This window comes from Gastrolobium bilobum, unplaced genomic scaffold (genome assembly GCF_033153095.1).
Source record: "Gastrolobium bilobum isolate Gb01-03AN ecotype WA unplaced genomic scaffold, APGP_CSIRO_Gbil_v1 utg20602, whole genome shotgun sequence".
Lineage (NCBI taxonomy): Eukaryota > Viridiplantae > Streptophyta > Magnoliopsida > Fabales > Fabaceae > Gastrolobium > Gastrolobium bilobum.
The window spans coordinates 170,311-185,476 of record NW_026897229.1 but is presented as its reverse complement, the minus strand read 5'-3'; the positions used below and the strand labels follow the sequence as shown (position 1 = coordinate 185,476).

The following is a 15,166-nucleotide window of genomic DNA, read 5'->3' as shown; positions in this document are numbered from 1 at the left end:
TTTTAATAATATATATTAGCTTCATCTTTTTGGTCTGCACATTCATGAAAGAACATTGCAAATTTCTCAATTCATCTCTTCTTTACATTATACTAATAATGACGTAAAACCCATTTAGATTTTATCAATATGTCTGAATAAAAATTATCATATTAAATTTACATGGGTAATTTAACCGTGACGGTTTGTTAATCCCATAGATTTTGTTTTGGATCATTTTGGCCGAGACGGCTTGGTGATTCAAAATTCATTTAAGTTTATCATAAAATAACATGAAATATATGTTAAAAGAATTAGCTGAGTTGTGACAGCTTGTTAATTCCTTTATTCTTTAGAATCATTTCGACTGTGACAGTCCGATGATTTTTAGACCACTTAGTAATAATAAACAAACAAACAAAAATCAAAAGTTTTATTTAAAACTATTTGATTTTAGGTTAATTAAAAATAATAAATAAATAAAAAATATTAATTTGTTATTAATGAAATGGGAGTTAGCTGAGTCGTGACGGCTTGTTAACCCCACACATTTTGTTATGACTCATTTTTGTCGAGACGGCTTGATGATTCAAAATTAAATCAAATTTATCATAAAATTTACGATAAACAAAAATAATAATATAAATATTATTATTCTTTTAAAAGAAAGGATTAGCTGAGTTGAGACAGCTTGTTAATCCTGCAATTATCATTTCGGATTATTTTAACTGCGACAGTTTGATATTCCGAAACCATCAAATCCAAAACCTTCAAATTATTTTCTTTAAAACTACTTTCAAAATTAAAATCAATCAACACACAAATATTTTCTACAGAACGACGTAGCTTTGAGTTCCCTATTGTACCGAGGGATACGTCGGAGCGGGATTCTTCCCGTCAAGCACAAAAATAAAATTTCAAAATTAGTTTTCTTTTCCAACGATCAATTTTATTTATTTAGGGTGAAATAAATATTTAAAATATTATCAATAATTTGCACAATTAATATAAGGTAACCGTTTTTAATGGACGGTGTAGGGTGCTAATACCTTCTCTACTCGTAATCGACTCCCGAACTCATTTCTACTGCCAAAGACCATTTGTCTTTAATAAAAGGTTTTTCCAATGTTTTCCTAAATAAACCTTGGTGGCGACTCCATCATTTTAACTATTCAATATCTTTCGCCGTCACGTCGCGATACGGTTGCGACAGTTATATGCTTAATAAATTAAGTTTACATGAATAGGAATAGAAAAGTTCAGTTCTGGTCTTACCTTTTCACGTCATACATTCTTTTTAATAACAAAGTGTGCAAAAACATTTGAATTTTTCATCAAATTCTTTGGTATTCTAACTTCTTGTGATGTGATATATGTTCATCTACTTAATCGTATTATTTCTTTGAGTAGTTAAGTCAGTTAAATAGGTGTTTAATAAATATATAATTAAGTAAATTAATTATTTTAATGTCTTAAATCTATTATGTAAGAGTCCAAAACTCAACTCATAAACTAATAGAAAAACAACAAAAGAAACTTTTAAAAAATTATATATTAGTATATACTGAACTTGAATTGAAGAGGAGAGAAAGAAACTTTTAAAAAATTATATATTAGTATGTACTGAACTTGAATTGAAGAGGAGAGAGAGAGAAAGAGAGGAAATGGGAACAAGTAGGTTGTGGATTCCTCTGTCAAATCTTGTCTTTTAATAACCAATCAATCGGGAGTCTTGTCGAGTGTGACCCTACAATCGAAGGGGTTCAAACCCCCAATCCCCAAGGCTTGTTGACCCCACTAACAATCACCACCACCTGGTCACGTGACACCCCTCAACCTATAAAACGACGCCGTCGTTTAGGCGTGGACGTGGACCCTACTTCCCACTTCAACAACAACAGTTGATAACCATAACTGTTTCATGCAATAACGTGTCCCATATGTTCCATTCAATCTTTGCCACCAACCCTTCTCTTTCTTCCACCATCCCATCTTCACCTTCAACCTTCACTTTCTCCATGTCTTCTGCTTCAATCAAGCCATCAATGTCTTCCAACACCTCACACTTTGCGCATGGAAACTTCCCAACCCTCTTCCACACCTTCTCTATCAACCCTTCAATGCTCCCTTGGTAGCAATACACATCATGCAAAAGCCAAAGCCTTTTTTCATTGCTTTTTGGCCTCAGAATCTCAATTAAAACCTCATCCACCAAATTAAACAGTAACCTTCGATTCCAACGTTGACCCAATTGGTTTCTTGATGTAAAGATGCAATCTTTGTTGTTGGGGAGTTGTTCAAGCTTGTGAAAGATTGATGGGTCAAGTGGATGAGTTGGAGAAAACCATGGATTAAAGGACACTGTTGTTGTGGTTGTGGTGTTGATGGTACCTTCATTGTTTAGGATTCCTGTGATGTACTCAAATTCTGGTCTATGATCTTCAACTCCGGTGGTGGATTCACCATTGAGTTTGTCTTCATTGTTGCTAGTTTCTGGGGTGGCCAATGTGCTTGTTCCTTCTTGTTTGTACCTCTGGCGCGAACAACTAGATAACTGTGACTGTTTTTGTTTATGTTTTGGTAATTCACACACACACACACACACACAAAATTCAAAATCAAAATGGTTAAAACAAAAGAAGGAAAAATTGACGTTTTGAATTGCTATGATAGTGAAAAACTTGTTGAAAATGGATGGAATTTAATAAATGTAAAAAAATAAGAAAGTTAAAGATTGAAATAGTTGAAAGTTCAATTATGGAGGTACCTGTTTGAGAGGAATTTTGGTGGCTGGAGGAGAAGGGACTGTCTTGACAGGGAGAAGATTTGGGACAATGTTGATATTATTTAGAAGATTTGTTGAAAATGGGTGAATTTTCTTGATTTTGGTGGTTTGAATGTCAGAGGGTGAGGTTGGGCGAATGATGAAAGACTCTTCTTGCTTGTTTCTGATAATGTCTGATGTCTGTGGTGGCCTTTTGAGCCTTGAGCCGAACTTTTCATTACTGACCTTCTTACATTTTGGGACTGATTTTTGGTTCTCTTGCTTCTCTAACAATGCTTGAGGCTTTGGCTTTGTTAAAACTCTTGGAAGCTGTGGTTGAGTGTTAATTGGAGGTGGAGGTGGTGGTAGTTTCAGAACAGATTGGTGTGTGTTTTGATCTTTTTGGATGAGAGGTGATGGTGTTATTGTGCTTGGCTTGTGCTTTGTGTCAATGAATCTAAGCCTTGGGGAATAGGATGATGATGGGTTTGACATTGATGTCTTGGGAGAATTCTTGATTCTGAATTGGCCAACCAATTCTTAATCCCTAGCTTGTTCTCTGTTTTTTAGTGTGTTGGTGATGTCTTGCCCAACTTTTCTGCTCACACTTTCCTTAACCTGTTTAACAATTTGCCTAGCATAATGGCTTGGACTCCTACTATTGTTCTAATCACATTTCCTTTTTGAAAATGAAAACCGAGGTAGCTCCAAGTCCTCACCAATGTTCATGTTCTCCTTGTTGATTTGAAGAGATAGTCTATGATGATCAACATCTGATCTTCTTGAGGAGGATATTCTAGGAGTCTCAGGCAAGGAACGAGTGGATACAATGTCACTGTCTGTGCTGTTTCTATGTTTGGTTTGGATGTGTTGCTTGGGTCTAAGGTTGTGTAGATGTGGATTATTCCCTTGTGGGTTTGGAGTAGAAAGACATGAAGAAGAGGGTGAGTGTGGTAGGAGATCTAGACCCATAAATCTTGCAACCAAAGTTGGTGTCTTTGTCCCAGGAGAGTAGCTGATTTCTGAGGACAAGTCATTCAAATTTCCAGCACCTGTTCTTGTGCTTTGACTTGTCTTAACTTGTATATTCTTCTGGATAGTGTGGTCAAAAACATCACTATAGTGTTATCATTACTCACTTTACAGAATAAACAAGAAACTCCTAAAAATTGGTGAAAAAGTGTGGCAGGTTAATTAATAAACTTACTGGGATTTTAAAATTTTCTTCTTTTGAGAAAGATGAAGTTGTACCATCCTCTGATTCCAAACTATTCCTAGGTGCTTCAGAACCTGAATTATTAAAAGAAAAAGAAAAATACTAAACCAAAACTGAGACAAAAAAGAGAGAGGCAGAGACTAATAGAAACAACAATACCTTTGGGGACATTTGTAGTAAAGTCTTCTGGGATGCAAGAGGTTGAGTTGAAAGAGGTTTGCTGTTGGTGTTGGTTTATGGTGGGAAAGTGAAATGGATGAAAATCAAAGAAGTGAAAAACAGCACACATGCAACCAGAAGGTGTTTCAGCTACTCCTTCAGCTCCACCTCTCTTGGAAGATTTCCCAGTCCAATACCATTCCTTACCCATAATTGGTAAGTTTAAGCCTTTGCTCAACTTTACAAACAACAAAAATGATATGGAAAAAGGGTTGTCAAACAAGTTATGAAATCAGAATGAAAATGACATAATAAACAGTGGCCTCAGAGAAAGAGAGAGAGAGAGAGAGAGAGAAGTTGTGTAAGTGTTTGAGGTCTTGGCAAGAAAAGCTAGAAAAACTTTGTTGGATATGAAGATGAAGAACCGAGAAAAGTGGATCCCTGAAGCATAAAACTGTCACATTGTAAGGAATTAAGTACACTGAGAGCACTTCCCTTTATACTTTTTTTTAATCTGAAAATAAAATAAAAAAAGTATATTGAAATATGTGACTTTCTATCATCTTAAAATATAAAGGTAATGTAATATAATATGTAACATAACATTACTCTTTTTTAAGATACCACAATCAAGGAAATTTTTTTGTTATAAGTACATATTCTTAAGAAATTTCTGTTATATATATTAAATGTTGAATTTTTTTTGGGTTACTAATTAAATGTTGATTTAAGTGCATGGATTAAGAATTCATGTAGATATAGAGAATTTAACACAATCAGTGGTTTTTTTATTTTGAGAAATATGCTATGTTTCTTTCTCTATTATTTTTTTCTTTATAGCACTCACTTCCAAACTCTTACCAGACCAAGACCAGGACCAACCCTAACTTTGTTATTGGGAACTGAGAAGTGTAAAGGAATTAAGAATTGAAGGAGATGACCATATGACCATGCATCTCTCTCTCTGTTATTCTTTTCTCTTCCTTTGTGAGATATAGCATATACCCTACGGTGACATGTAGGTACATGCAGTTCCTTGTCCCATTGTGAGCTTGTACTACAATGTGATTCCCACACCTTGTAATCAAGTAATGTATTCAAGATCTGCAATAATGCAACTACCACTTCTACAAATGAAAGAAAAATAAACCTACGTAGAGGTTTTTGGATTTTTTATATAAATATTTTTCTATTTATCTATATATAGATTTAATGTTTCTCTCATCATATAACCTCATCCACTTTTATGCATGCGCAGAAAATAAATTTATTTTATTCTTAAAAGAAAAATATTAATTTTATGAGTAAAGACCATTTTTGATCCCTAACAAAAAACACGGTCCCCACTTTAGTCCCTTACAAAAATAAATTAGTCAGTTAGTCCCTAACAAATTCAAGGTGGACCCATTTTAGTCCTTTTGAGGGACTAATATGGGTCTTTTTTGAATTTGTGAGGGACCACGATTTCAACTAAATGGGTCCACTTTGAATTTGTTAGGGACTAACTGACTAATTTATTTTTGTAAGGGACTAAAGTGGGAACCGTGTTTTTTGTTAGGGACTAAAAAAAGTATTTACTCTAATTTTATATATGGGTGTTATAATTCTCATTCAACATGAGAATTGAAATCTTCCTACACACCATTTAATTTTTGTGCTGACGTGGATTCTACAGATAATTTATAACTTCCATGTGGGTTGTTTTATACCTTTAATTTATTTTTAGTTTTTTTTCAATAATGAAAATAAATATATAAAACTTTACTATACTATGATAATGTATGCGATACCACTCGTGACCGTATTGACTTGTTGAAAGCACTATCAATTATCAATCGTGAAGAAAGACTTTCAGGTAGGTTTCTATTGACTTTTCTTGATGAATGATAACCTTTGTGTTGTTTATATAATAAAAGTACATCATGTATTTTAGGTTGTATATACTTAGTAGTTCTATATATAACACAATTTCAATTATGCTATTATATACAGATGTATTTCAATGTTCCTTTCGTCTCTTGTTATTTTATATGGTATCTAGAGCCTAGCGAGAGAAACTTTAATCCGCTTATTTTCTTCGGTGAACCCATTGTTCATTGCCTTTTCAATTTTTTTTTCAAATATTGTCTCTTTGTCAGTTTTTGAATGTCTTTTTTGTTCTTGGGTTGTCTTTATGTTGTTGCCGGACCTTTCTCCTCGCGAACCGCTGTCAAAAACCTGTTGACTGTTGTTCCTCCGTCGTTGACCATCGACGTTTGTTGGTTTTTCTCGGCGAACCACCTACTGTTCTACTCATCTCGGCATAGTGTTCTCTCTATCTAGGTCGTGTCCCCATTCAATCAACCACGTGCCTTCATGCGCGCGTGGAAGTTACACCCCTCCCTTCAGTTGGCCGGTGCGTGGAGGCCCTTTCCGGAAGTGATCAGTTGGGTTTTTCTCCCTTCTCTGAAACAGTTTTGAATCTGGTCTTGTTTTAGTGTTTCGACTTCGTTATTGGTGACACAGAGATCCCACTACTTCCGATTAGTTTTTATCTGTAGTTTCTGATTTTTTGGTCTCCTTTTTTTGGTGATTATAGATTCTACTCCTATCTCATCTGTTTCTGCGTCTCCAACTAGTCGTTGATGTAAACCCCTAAGGGTCGGTTATTCTGTACTCATTATCATCAGAAAAATCATACTATCTACCGCTGTTGGAAAGCTCCATGGAAAGCCACCTCAGCCTCTTCAGACTGCTCATGTTGCTCAGGCTCTTTCTATTGCTCCTGATCGAGGGTTGCCTTCTGCACCACAACCTCCTGCATCTTTCCTTAATAATTTGTGATTTGGTGGTCTAAGAAGCAAGCATCTGGGTCTACTATTGCCATTACTCCATCTGGTAATTCTGTTGTTGGGATCTCTTAGTTACAATCTCTAGGCCCTTGGACTCTTGATTCTGATCACACTTCTGGTAATAAGTCTTTATTCACCTTTCTTTGTACTATTATTCATTTCCTACTATTACTATGGCCAATGGGTCTTTGGTCTAATCCTGTGGGATCGACACGGTTCTTTTCTTCCCCACTTTATCTCTGGATCATATTCTTTATGTTCCTGATTTCTATTTTAACTTACCTTCCATTAGCCGTTTGACGAAAATCCCTTAATTATATGGTTTCCTTTACGACACTTATGTCATTTTGTAGGATCAGAGTTCGAGGGAGGTGATTACTGTAACACCCTGTGTATACCCGGTTTGTTAATATGCCATTGTATTAAGCCACGCTTGATTAAAATGGGATTACTCGGTTGAAGTAACATTTATATCATTATTTTCATACCAAGGATCTTGGAAAACTTCGATACTCTTGGGAATCAAGGTGGCCTAATCTAAAGATGAAATTGTGATATCTCAGAGAAAACATGTTCTGGATATTTTTGAAGAGACTGCTTTGTTAAATTTCAAGTCTATTGATACCCATATGGATCAAAATGTCAAGCTTCTACTGAATCAGGGGAGCCCTTTTCAAATCTTGAAAGGTATATAAGTTTGGTTGAAAAACTGAACTACCTCACAGTCACTTGGCCTGACATTTCATTTGTAGCTAGTGTGGTAAGTCAGCTTCTTAACTCTCCATGTCATAAACACTGGAATACTGTCATTTGTATTCTCAATTATATTAAGGCATCTCGAGGAAAATGCCTTAAATATGAAGGAAGATAAAGGCCATGTTAAAGTTGTCAGATACTTTGATGCCGATTGTGCTGGTTGTCCTACTGATAGAAAATCTACTAATGGATATTGTGTCTTCGTTACAATCAACTTGGTTACCTGAAAAAGTAAGAAGCAGAATGTAGTTTCCAGATCAAGTGCTGAAATAGAGTATCGCTCTATGGCTTCTTTTACTTGTGAGCTCATTTGGCTTAAGCAACTTCTTAGAGAGCTCAAGTTTGGAGACATTGGACCAACGACTCTCATTTGTGATAATCAAGCAACACTACATATTTCTTCCATTCCAGTGTTTCATGAAATAACCATGCATATCGAGATAGAATGTCACTTTGTTCGAGAGAAGGTCCTTGCAGGTGAAATTATGACCAATTTTGTACCCTCTAATGATCAATTAGCATATATATTTACTAAGCCTTTGCGGGATCTTTGAATAGAGTATATATGTAACAAACTTGGTGCTTATGATTTGTATGCTCCAGCTTGAGGGAAGTATTGTATATATATAATAGAAGTAGTATAGACTTAGTCACACATCATGTATTTCAGGTTGTATATACTTACTAGTTTTATATATAATATATCATTTGTTGTGCTATTACACACACATATTTATTCCAATGTTTCTTTCATCTCTTGTTATTTTACACTTTGTTTTAAATGTTGAACCCAATTCGAAAGAAACTTGTTCCGGGGTAAAAAAGACTGTTAATGTGATCTGTTCTACCATACTTGTAGCAGCCATAATTAGTTTTAAAAGATGAGTTTTTGAATTTTACCTGCTTGTTGCTTGAGCTCCCATTGTATTTTGGGTTCTTGAAGTATTTTCTGAATTTTCGCATAAGTATAATAATTTTCTCCTCATCATCTGAATTATCATTAGCCTTCTTGGATTGAGATTTTAGAGCTATACCTTTATCCTTCATTCTCACATCATACTTCTTTTGAGACTTCAACTGTATCTCATAGGTCATCAGGGTTCCTGCCAGTTGCTCTAGGTTGAAGGTTTTGAAATTCTTGGTCTCTTACAGGGCAGTGACTTTTGGCATCCAATCTTCTCTTGGTAGACTTCTTAGAAATTTCCTGACTTGTTCTTCCCCTATAATTTCGCTGCCTAAAACATTTAACTCATTTACAATATTAGTAAAGCATGTAATCATATCTCCAATTGACTCTTCTAGTTTCATGGTAAATATTCATATTGATGCATTAATAAATCAATTTTAAATTGCTTTACCTCATTGATTCCTTCATTAGTTACCTCTAGGAAATTCCACCTTTGCTTGGCAGTTTTGCATCCCATTACTCGGTTGTACTCTTGTGTTCCAAGGCCATAATGAAGAATTTTCTTAGCTTGTGCATTGAATTCTAGCTTTCTCCAATCTTCATCAGTGTATTTAGCAGCGGGCTTGGGTTTGATGTTTCTATCTTCTTCTATCTTTATTATCTGGAAGTCTGTTTTCAATCACGTTCCAAACTGGGTACGTGTCAGCATTGATGAAAATCTTCATCCTATTCTTCAAGTAATTTTAGAACTTTTCCTTTGAATAGAGGAGGTCTTTGTGTGGAGAATCCTTCCTTGATGCTTTCCAGCAGGTTCATCTTGGGATCTGCTCTTTAGGAGTTACATGCACATATAAGAGAACGTAACTCTGATACCAATTATTGGTCTTGGATGAACTCAAAAGGGGGGGGGGGTGAATTGAGTTTATTGAAATTTTTGCAATTTAAAAGCACATGCAACTGCAATAAAATAAAGAGTAAATGGAAGAAGTGACACAATTATTTAACATGGTAAAATCTCCAACTGGTGAAAAAAAACCTACGACCCCAATTTGGATACCTCTATCCAATTGAGAGACAAATTCACTATCGATCAATTTAAAGTACAAGAATTGACCCTATTCTACCCTTATACAAGAATTAACCCAAAATCTTACCTAAGATTTTCAGAATCTTACCCCTAGGATTCTCACGGAGTCTAATCAAAGACTCTCCGAAGCCAAATGGCTCCCGTCTTTATTCACATCAAATAAAGACTGACTTATTTCTAGCCACGACCTTTTGCGAGGTCAAGAAGAATGGAGTCTAATCAAAGACTCTCTGAAGCCAAACGACTCTCGTCTCTATTCGCAATGAACAAAGATTGACTTATTTCTAAGCCATAACTTTTTCCAAGGTTAAGAAGAAAAATTCAATTAAAATTAGTTACCTTACACGCTTCTAAATAATAAGCAAATAGGTACAAATAAAACTTAAGTGGTGAACTCATTGAATCTGCTCATGCCTCGATTTCCGAATTCATTTGAATGCGTCTTAAGAAGAAATACTCATAATATGCTCAATGCGCTTTTTCTTTTGAATGGTCAAAAATAAAACTCAAAACATTTTTCTCTTGAAAGCTCACTACCACTTTGGAGAAAAGCTCCAAGTATTGTATTTGTAGACTTTTTATCAAAATCAAATCCTAAGGAAAAATATAAAGATTTTCATGATTTTTAAGAAAACTTTCCAAAATATATTTATGAAAATAAAACCAAAATCTTCAAATTAACTTTCCAAAAATAGATAAAATCAAATCAAATCTTTTAAAAAGAAAATTAATCTCAAATTAACATTTTCTTTTTGAAATCAAAAACCAAATCTTAAAAATCTATTTGGATTAAAAATAAAAATTTTAAATTTTCTTCCCTTAATTTTCAAAACTTTAAAGATACTAACTCAAGGCATGATGAGAATTCACCTCATCTAGCCATTATATGAAATCTAAGATTTTATCTTGCATCTCCAATCTTCACAATTTCATGACAATTGTGTTACATTCTCTTTATCAATTCATCATAAATTAAGTCATACAACAACTTTTCAAAAACTAAACAAATCATTAGATAATTTTGGTTAACTTGTTTGTTATCATAAAAATTAGACAAGATGTAGGACCCAACACTAAGTTAAGGTTGATTTTATTTTTTTATTTATTTTTCTTTGTCTTATTTCAAGACTAAAATAAATATGTGACTATGCGAATCAGTTAAGTTGAATAGACATTTTCGTGTGGAACTAACAGCCCCTTAGGAATGGTCACTGACTGATAAGAGAGGACTAGCATAGGGGTTGACTTTAATTTTGACAAAATTCTAAGGAAATTTTAGCTGTGTAGCGTTACTTTTTTGGCTCCTGAATTCTAAAGAAGGGTTCCGCAATATTTTTCAGTACCCTTTTATTTATTTTTTTGGTAATCCTTTTTTAGTATCCTTTTAGAGCTCATTTGGATGGATTTTTTTTTTCTTCAAAAGTTATTTTTTTTTTAAGAGAAAAAAATAGTTTTCGAAAAAAGTCTATTTGGATGTCTGCTTTTTAAAAAAGCAGAAGTTGTAAAAAAAGTCAAAAACTTACTTTTTTCAGAAGCTAAAAATTTTAACTTCTAAAAAAGCAGAAGTCAAAAACCAAATATTTTTTTTTCAAAAATCAAATATTTTTTAAAAATCTAAGTAACTATAACTTTTATAGAAAGTGCTTTTAAAATAAGAAAGTCATAAAAAGAACTTTTTTTTACAAGTCAAACGAGCTCTTAATAAAACTTGTGATAAACCTTTTTTAAAAAAAAATCTAATTTTTAGTCCTCTATTTATATACTTTTTATGTAAGAGATAAGTTATTTTTACTTCTTTCTACCTTTATGTATCCCTCTCCGGATTCAGCTTAGAAAATATTTTTCAGAGAATTTTAATTATAATCTGGTTTTTTATACTTCATGTATTTAAAGATTTTAATTGTTTATCAATAATAATTCACTACATATTTTACTCTTTACAGTGAACTTTTCAATTTGGCAGTCCATTTTTTTTTTGTCAAATAAAGCATTAGAAATACATGTTAAAATTGAATGTCATAAAATTGAATAAAAAAATAACAAATGCAAGATACGTTCATCCTAGGTTCACGTTAACAAATCAACAAACCTAAACAAGATGAGATTTTTGAAACACCTAACCAATAGGTTGTCATAATTCAATAGAGCTCAGAATTTGACTTATTATTGATTTGGGCCATCACAGTCATGTCAGAAATGACCACCTGATTCACTTTACCACTGATTTTAAACCTTTTCTCTAAACTATAGACCATTCATCAATCATACCTTACAATACCTAACAAAACTTAATGCCATTTTTAGTTGTCTTCCAATTCTTGAATGAATTCAGTGCAACAATTATTTAAATCATCTCAGTTACTTTCACCTAATTCACTCAAACATAAATTGATCTGTTAATAAAACTTGGGTGTTGAAGTTGGGACTGGAACAGGATAAGTAAAAATCTTACATCACCTAGATTTTGGTTGGTCTTACCCCTGGTAATAATAATGTAAAAGGGACCACAAAAAGACCATGCTTTTGTGGGGAATTAAATGTTTCTCTATCTTTGATATGACTCTTAGTTTTCCATACATCTCACATAGATGAGTAATTAAATGAGGTGTTATTTTCGAGAGTGAAGTGGTCCAAAAAATCCGATTACAAAAAAAGCATAAAGCTACAAATTAAGAACCTCATTATTCAACTTCTCTATCTCTTTTTTTTTTTTTTGGAGTTACTCAACTCTAATTATCTCTTTGAGACGAGTTGGCTCTCTCCGGTATCCCCACGAGCTTCGAGTCTTTGAGCCGGCTATGAGACTAATCCGGAGTGCGGGGGAACAGTGATGGCTAAAGGTTCAGCCCCCTCCCCAAGAATGCATTCAGCGGAAATTGAACACATATCCAACCCCACAAACTCAGCGCCAAATTACCAACTGAGCTGCACTCATTGGGTAAGTTCTCTATCTCTTGCCTCCAAATTAAATTGCATAGATTTGCTATACAATTAGTGTTTAGAAGTCTTACGAACTTTCATAAAAATGTACAACACTCAAATCCATGCAATTAGCTTTTATTTTAACTTTGTTCACATTGTGAAGCATTAACATAATCTCATTGGAGGCCAATAGTATCTCAAAGCATGCTCTCAAGATATGGGAATAATAAATAAGTAATGCGGCAAAGTTTTAAAATGTTGAAAATTTAGTGTTCTCTGTCTTAACATATCACCTTAACTTCTACAATTTTCAAATCATTGGAGAGGCCACTGAGACTGATTCAAAAACAAAAATAATATGCAGTGGACTAATTTTAATTAATGTAATAAAAAAAAGAGAGATTATACTTACCCAAGTAAGTTTACCATCTCTTACTATTTCTCTTATAACTTTCGGATGAAATCAAATTACTTGATATTATTTGATACAAATTTTCTATCTCTCTTTTCAACCACTTCCCCATTCTCTCTTTCACTTTTCTCTGTTTTGCTGACCACTATCCAACAGTTATAAATAAGATAAAAAGAGGTAATAAACTTATTTGGTAGTAAGTATAATCCTCCTCGTAAAAAAAATGGTGTTTAATATTTTGAATCCAATAACATCTTATCCGTTCTATACATTTGCATTGTATATTACATTATGAAGTATGAACATTAATAATTGATAATTTTTCTTTTTCTTTTTCTTTTGAATGAGCACAAGAGGTCATCTTCAAAACAAGATTCAGTTTTTGCGCAAAACTTTGCAGATTCCCCTTACATTATTCCTGACCCACTTACACACTGCTCCATATTCTATGTTATATCTAAAGGGCAAGGAGGGGAGAGAGAACACTGCTTCAAATTTTGAAGTGGTCCTACTTCGCGGGGGGCTTGAAAAATCCAAAAAAAAACTTACTAATACTAAATTAGAATTACTATTTATAAGTGGTTACCATATGATTTCAGATCAGGTAGCATGTACATTCCTTGTATTTTTCTTTTCCCTATTCTCATTTTTTTATATTTTTTTTTTTTGTTTTTATTTGTCTTCAGGCATTTGAAGATTTGTATTTTGAAATGGGGGATGAAAAACTTGAACGTGTGAGGCCAAAATAGACAAAGGGTATCTAGCTATTAGGCCATGATCAGAAGATAAAATTGACAATTGACACCTCTAGCTGAAAGTGTTAACTAGCTTTCCAGATGTGTACAGATAACATGACAAAAGTAGGGGAAAATATAGGAAGAGGAGCGTCTGTTATAGGCTATAACACTTTAATTAAAAGTTGGGTAGGGTCCTAATGGGGTAAACCATGGGAAGCAACACAGGACACATTACATTTACATAGCACAAAGATTTTGATAATGCATGTATGTGTCTGATAGTATTGTCTGGGTATATAAAAGGTTATGATTTGAATTTTAGAGCCTTAAAAGCAAATCATTATTGAGTATGGGAAAGAAAATGAAACAAAATTGCAGAGGCTCCCATTCCCTATTCATGCAAATTACCTATGAACAATTATCTTTGTAAGAGACATAGAGGAGTGGGGTCATATAATAAAGAGAAAAAGAAAGGCACCAAATTAACCCATTTTCATTGTATCTCATTATGTCTGACGAGAAATTCTTTAATTGAACATTAACAAATTTTTTTATTAATTTACATAGTTAGTACGAATTCCAGGGACAGATTGTGATGGGCTTGAAATTCTTAAAATTTTAGGGGAATGCACATTGTTGCTAATCAGTTGTCCACTACCCCTAAGTTACTTTAAGACAAATTTTAACAGGTCATTGATTTCTTTTATACCGTAGTCCAGTTAGATGGGTCGCTATCCATTTATTTGACCCAATTAGCTTCTTATTTGTTCTTTTATAGCCCAATAATTCATGACGTAGCATGGTTTATTTATTAAAAAAAAACAAATTAAGAATGATAGGGTCTCTTTGAAATCTATTTTGAAAAATAATTTTTTGATTTTCAGAAGAAAAAAAAATTGTTTGATAAGACCTATTTTATAAGTTAAGATCGTCTTTTTTTAGTCATTCTTTTCTTTATCTCCCTTCCTCCCTCTCCTCCCTCTCTTTCTTTTTCCTTTTTTCTTGTATTTCTTTTTTCCCGTTCATCTTTCTTCCTCTTTTGTCCCTATATTCCTCTTCATTTTATTTTATTTTCTTCTTATTCTTCTCCATTTTTCTATATATTTTTATTTGTATTTTTTTCCTAATATATATATATATATATATATAATGTTTATTTTTATCCTTTTTTTTCAATCTTTTGGTACCTTTTTTTTGGGTTCATCTATTACTGACCCCACCAAATTTAGATAAAGATATTGTTGATATTGATGTTGTGTGTTGAAGACCTGTTTTATAAAAAAAGTTTTAAAAATTGTAACTATTTTTTATTTATTTTTAGAATCAAATTTAGAAATTAAACATGTCTGAGTTATTTTATTTTATGTTTTAACTTTTAATTTTTAAAATAAAAAAG

The 15,166-nt window shown here is 33.2% G+C and overlaps 1 protein-coding gene across 1 annotated transcript; it reads right to left on the bottom strand.

The window, feature by feature from the left end:
• Positions 1 to 1,867: 1,867 nt before the first annotated feature.
• On the bottom strand, positions 1,868 to 3,238 carry LOC133305014 (uncharacterized). The gene is made up of 2 exons (XM_061505117.1): positions 2,747 to 3,238; positions 1,868 to 2,533 (listed from the first exon to the last, which is right to left on the bottom strand). The coding sequence occupies exons 1-2, from the start codon at positions 3,236 to 3,238 to the stop codon at positions 1,868 to 1,870; spliced, it is 1,158 nt and encodes a 385-aa protein (XP_061361101.1).
• Between the last annotated feature and the right edge of the window lie 11,928 nt (positions 3,239 to 15,166).